The 6000-nt window shown below is 44.1% G+C and overlaps 1 protein-coding gene and 1 pseudogene across 1 annotated transcript in view; both read left to right on the forward strand.

Moving 5' to 3' along the window:
• LOC137642869 (uncharacterized) overlaps positions 1-6000 on the forward strand; it is a 443369-nt pseudogene that overhangs the window by 130211 nt on the left and 307158 nt on the right.
• The window catches only part of LOC137642427 (complex I assembly factor ACAD9, mitochondrial-like), a 108008-nt gene that overhangs the window by 22240 nt on the left and 79768 nt on the right, over positions 1-6000 (forward strand). Inside the window, exon 2 of the mRNA XM_068374974.1 lies at positions 5242-5324. Coding sequence (XP_068231075.1) covers positions 5242-5324 — 83 coding nt within the window. The remainder of the gene's footprint in view (positions 1-5241; positions 5325-6000) is intronic.

Genomic DNA, 6000 nt, shown 5'->3' on the forward strand with positions numbered 1-6000 from the left:
CTCCTCAGTATTCAGACGATGGACTCTCTGATGATGACGACGCTGCACACTTTGACGACCCGCATACGGACATCGACGAACCCAAGACCACGCCTCCCTCCTTGGACTTTAGGAAAGTTCTTGCACTGTTCAGGGAGATGTATCCTGATCAGTTTGTTTCTGCAGCCCCACGCTCTCCTCCATCTGAGTTCGCTTTAGGCACGCAGTCATCCGCGCCTGCCTTTACGAAGCTCGTCCTCGCCCGCTCGTCTAAGAGAGCTTTAAGAGTGTTGGGAGAATGGATGCAGTCCAAAAAGCACCTTGGGAAGACAGCATTCTTGTTTCCCCCTGCGAAACTCGCTTCCAGATCGAGCGTCTGGTATGCCACGGGAGAAGTTCTCGGCTTGGGAGTTCCTGCCTCTGCCCAGGGCGACTTCTCAAGTCTAGTAGACTCTCCCCGCAGGCTAGCCATGAGACGCTCCAAGATTTGTTGGACTCCTTCAGACTTAGACCATCTGATGAAAGGAGTGTTCAGAGACTTCGAGGTTTTTAACTTTTTGGATTGGTGTTTGGGAGCGTTGAGCAGGAAGACCTCCCCTTCTGACAAGGAAACTTCCATGCTCATTATGTCCTGCATGGACAAGGCCATACGGGACGGTTCCAGTGAGCTTGCGGCTTCGTTCGTTTCCGGGGTTCTCAAGAAACGGGAAAACCTTTGCTCCTTCTTGTCAGCTGGAGTAACACAATGTCAGAGATCGGAACTTATGTTTGCTCCTCTCTCAAAGTGCCTTTTCCCAGAGGAGTTGATAAAGGAGATTGCTGCCTCCTTGATTCAAAAAGACACGCATGACCTGGTTGCGTCATCTGCCCGCAAAGCCACCCCTTTGTCTACCGTGTCTAGACCCAGGATGGACACTCCAGCGTCCAGATTTATTCCGCCCTTTCGTGGCAGAGCCTCCAGCAGAGGAGGTGCTCGTGCCGAAGGGAGACGTGGGATTAAGAAGAAAGGTACCAAGTCCTTTAAAGGCAGAGTCTGACTGCCACCTTCTTCAGACAGCAGTGGGAGCCAGACTCAAGAACTACTGGCAGTCCTGGGAGAACAGGGGCGCAGATGCACAATCTGTGAAGTTGTTCAGAGAAGGGTACAAGATCCCGTTTGTACGCAAACCCCCTCTAGCAACGTCTCCCATCGACCTCTCTCCCAGGTACAGAGAGGAGGACAAGAGACTAGCTTTGAAGCAAGAGGTGTCTCTCTTACTAGAAAAGGGAGCGGTAGTCAAAGTTCGGGACCATCAATCCCCAGGCTTCTACAACCGTCTCTTCTTAGTGGTAAAGAAGACAGGAGGGTGGAGGCCGGTGCTAGACGTCAGTGCTCTGAATGTCTTTGTCACAAAGCAGACGTTCGCCATGGAGACGACAAAGTCTGTTCTAGCAGCGGTCAGGAAGGAAGACTGGATGGTCTCTTTAGACCTAAAGGACGCTTACTTTCACGTCCCCATCCACCCAGATTCCCAACCTTTTCTAAGGTTCGTTTATGGGAAGGTTGTCTACCAATTTCAAGCCCTGTGCTTTGGCCTAAGCACGGCGCCTCTTGTCTTTACGAAACTGATGAGGAATATTGCCAAATTCCTGCATTTAGCAGACATCAGAGCCTCCCTCTATTTGGACGACTGGCTTCTAAGAGCTTCTTCCAGTCGTCGCTGTCTGGAGAATCTAAAGTGGACTCTAGATCTGACTAAGGAATTGGGTCTCCTGGTCAATATGGAAAAGTCCCAACTGGTCCCATCCCAAACTATAGTGTACTTAGGGATGGAGATTCACAGTCAAGCTTTTCGGGCTTTTCCGTCGGCCCCCAGAACAAGTCAAGCCCAAAGATGCATCCAGAACATGCTAAAGAAGGACCGATGTTCAGTCAGACAGTGGATGAGTCTGATAGGGACGCTTTCATCCCTGGACCAGTTCATTGCGTTAGGGAGACTGCACCTCCGTCCCCTTCAATTTCACCTAGCTGTTCACTGGAGAAAGGACAAGACGCTAGAAGCGGTCTCGATCCCCATTTCCGAGAAGATGAAGTCATCACTGACTTGGTGGAAGGACAACATCTACCTCAGAGAGGGTCTGCCCCTGGCTGTTCAGACTCCCAACCACGTTCTCTTCTCGGACGCATCGGACACGGGCTGGGGTGCGACATTAGACGGTCGGGAATGCTCGGGAACTTGGAACTCGAATCAAAGAACGTTACATATCAACTGCAAGGAGCTACTGGCAGTTCATCTGGCCTTGAAAAGCTTCAAGTCCCTCCTTCTAGGCAAGGTGGTGGAGGTGAACTCAGACAACACCACGGCCTTGGCGTACATCTCCAAGCAAGGAGGGACCCATTCTATGACGTTGTACGAGATCGCAAGGGACCTCCTCACCTGGTCAAGAGATCTAAACCTTTCTCTAGTAACGAGGTTCATTCAAGGCAACATGAATGTCATGGCGGACTGCCTCAGTCGGAAGGGTCAAATCATCCCAACAGAATGGACCCTACACAAGAATGTGTGCAAGAGACTATGGGCCACATGGGGCCAACCTACCATAGATCTCTTTGCAACCTCGATGACCAAGAGGCTCCCAAATTATTGCTCGCCAATCCCGGACCCAGCAGCAGTTCATATAGATGCTTTTCTACTGGATTGGTCCCATCTAGACCTTTATGCATTCCCCCCGTTCAAGATTGTCAACAAGGTACTGCAGAAGTTCGCCTCTCACGAAGGGACAAGGTTGACGTTAGTTGCTCCCCTCTGGCCCGCGAGAGAATGGTTCACCGAGGTACTTCAATGGCTGGTGGACGTTCCCAGAACTCTTCCTCTAAGAGTGGACCTTCTACGTCAGCCACACGTAAAGAAGGTACACCCAAGCCTCCACGCTCTTCGTCTGACTGCCTTCAGACTATCGAAAGACTCTCGAGAGCTAGAGGCTTTTCGAAGGAGGCAGCCAGGGCGATTGCTAGAGCAAGGAGGACATCCACTCTTAGAGTCTACCAGTCGAAGTGGGAAGTCTTCCGAAGCTGGTGCAAGTCGGTATCAGTATCCTCAACCAGTACCTCTGTAACCCAAATAGCTGACTTCCTATTATACCTGAGGAAGGAAAGATCTCTTTCAGCTCCCACGATCAAAGGTTACAGAAGCATGTTGGCAGCAGTCTTCCGTCACAGAGGCTTAGATCTTTCTAACAACAAAGATCTACAGGACCTCCTTAAGTCTTTTGAGACCTCGAAGGAGCGTCGTTTGGCCACACCAGGTTGGAATTTAGACGTGGTACTAAGATTCCTTATGTCAGAAAGGTTCGAGCCACTACAATCAGCCTCCTTTAAAGATCTCACTTTAAAGACTCTTTTCCTCGTCTGCTTAGCAACAGCTAAAAGAGTCAGTGAGATACACGCCTTCAGCAGGAACATCGGATTTTCATCTGAAACGGCTACATGTTCTTTACAGCTTGGTTTTCTAGCCAAAAACGAACTACCTTCTCGTCCTTGGCCGAAATCGTTCGATATTCCAAGCCTTTCTAATTTGGTTGGAAATGAACTAGAAAGAGTCTTATGCCCTGTTAGAGCTCTTAAGTTCTATTTAAGACGAACTAAACCTTTACGAGGACAGTCAGAAGCTTTATGGTGTGCTATTAAGAAACCTTCTTTACCTATGTCAAAGAATGCAGTTTCCTATTATATCAGACTGTTGATACGAGAAGCTCATTCCCATCTGAATGAGGAAGACCATGCTTTGCTGAAGGTAAGGACACATGAAGTTAGAGCTGTCGCAACTTCAGTGGCCTTTAAACAAAATAGATCTCTGCAGAGTATAATGGACGCAACCTATTGGAGAAGCAAGTCAGTGTTCGCGTCTTTTTATCTTAAAGATGTCCAGTCTCTTTACGAGAACTGCTACACCCTGGGACCATTCGTAGCAGCGAGTGCAGTAGTGGGTGAGGGCTCAACCACTACATTCCCCTAATTCCATAACCTTTTTAATCTTTCTCTTGAAATGTTTTTTATTGTTGTTTTTTGGGTTGTCCGGAAGGCTAAGAAGCCTTTCGCATCCTGGTTGATTTGGCGGGTGGTCAAATTCTTTTCTTGAGAAGCGCCTAGATTAGAAGTTTTGATGAGGTCCTTTAGTATGGGTTGCAACCCTTGATACTTCAGCTCCTAGGAGTCGCTCAGCATCCTAAGAGGATCGCGAGGCTCAGTAAGGAAGACGTACTTAAAAAGGCAGAGTAATTGTTCAAGTCGACTTCCTTACCAGGTACTTATTTATTTTATGTTTGTTATTTTGAATAACTGCTAAAATGAAATACAAAATACTTAGCTCATAATAATGTAAACAAGTAATGCTGGTCTCTACCCACCCCCCTGGGTGTGAATCAGCTTATATAATCACCGGCTAAGTTTAATATTGAAAAATGTTATTTTTATTAATAAAATAAATTTTTGAATATACTTACCCGGTGATTATATATTAAAGGACCCTCCCTTCCTCCCCAATAGAGACCCAGTGGACCGAGGAGAAAATTGGTTCTGTGTTTACATGGAGTACTAAGTACCTGCTCGACAGATGGCGCTGTTGATGTACACCCCCTACCTGCATAGCGATCGCTGGCGTATTTTGAACGTAGAGTTTTTCTGTCGGGCAGCAGAGCTGCAGCTTATATAATCACCGGGTAAGTATATTCAAAAATTTATTTTATTAATAAAAATAACATTTTAAGAAACTGATAAAACTTTAAAAATGAAATCGCAGATATTCTTGCAATAGTTCCTTATGGCAGAGGTAGTTGTTTGTAATACTGTATTGGTTATTATGTGTTGCTTATCACTGTGTTTGTCCACGCTTGAAGAATAGTTTATAGAGTTGCTACAGTATGGATAGGAACAGATTTTATTGTGCCCTTATCTTATATCCATAAGTCTCTTTTAGGTAATGTCTGAAGCCTTTCTCTCCTGCTATTTAAGTTATAAAGAGCAATGGATTGTTTTGAATACTGGTTGCTTTATTTATTTACATTTGTAAAGTACTAAGAACAAGATCAGGTAATGGTTTGATAACAATATTTTCTAGATGTGGGTAAATTTCTTGTGCAAAGTAGTTTTTTTTTTTAATGATAAGAATTTTGGTTGATGATTGGCATTCAAATATGTCAGTGGTAAATATGTTCTTGATTTTTAAAAAATATTTTAATCTGTTAATATTAAGTTTTAATCCATTTTGTCATTAACTGTTTCAGGTGCAAGAAGTAGATGAAACCACAAGCCCCATTGCCAAGAAGCCTGCTCGACCACCTTTCATAAAGAATGTCTTCCTTGGAAAGTAAGTGTAGTTGCGTTTGCCAATTGTAATAGTCACAGATAAGTTTTACTATCAGTGTAGTAAGTCCACTTGTTATTGAAATTGTAGGAGCTAGAGATTATTAGAGTTCTTATGATGTGCATGACTTAATTTGTGTTTACCTGGTAATCTTATTTTTAGGCAAAGAAATTTAATCCATCTATTAAACCCAAATATTATGCTGTTAGAAAATGTCCATTTTAATAGCTAGTTATTACCTATGACAATAATAATGCTAGCCATGATGAATGGTATACCTATTGCCCATTAAATATGCAAGATTTTCTTCAGTAATCAATGCATTATTTTTTATTAACATATGTTGTCCTATCTGTATCCCTTTTACCATCTGTATTCATAGTGACACCAGGTCAGTGTGTCCCAAGTCTTGTGTGCTATGCTTAAGCCAGTTTCTATGTTATTAGTGTAATAGTAATGTCAATGGTCTAGCTTCATTAAAGATTATCTTGTTAGAAATAATAAAGTTTACTGATTGAGATTTCTTGTTTTGTTCCTGAAAGGTTGTACATTTGATTGCTGTGTGTTTACTGTGTCATTTATTTTTTATTGTGATCTTTGAATATTGGGTATTATTGCTTACACAATTTATTCATACGTGTTCCGACACAATACAAACCCTCGTCCAGTATGTAGGATA

Source organism: Palaemon carinicauda, chromosome 6 (assembly GCF_036898095.1).
Source record: "Palaemon carinicauda isolate YSFRI2023 chromosome 6, ASM3689809v2, whole genome shotgun sequence".
Lineage (NCBI taxonomy): Eukaryota > Metazoa > Arthropoda > Malacostraca > Decapoda > Palaemonidae > Palaemon > Palaemon carinicauda.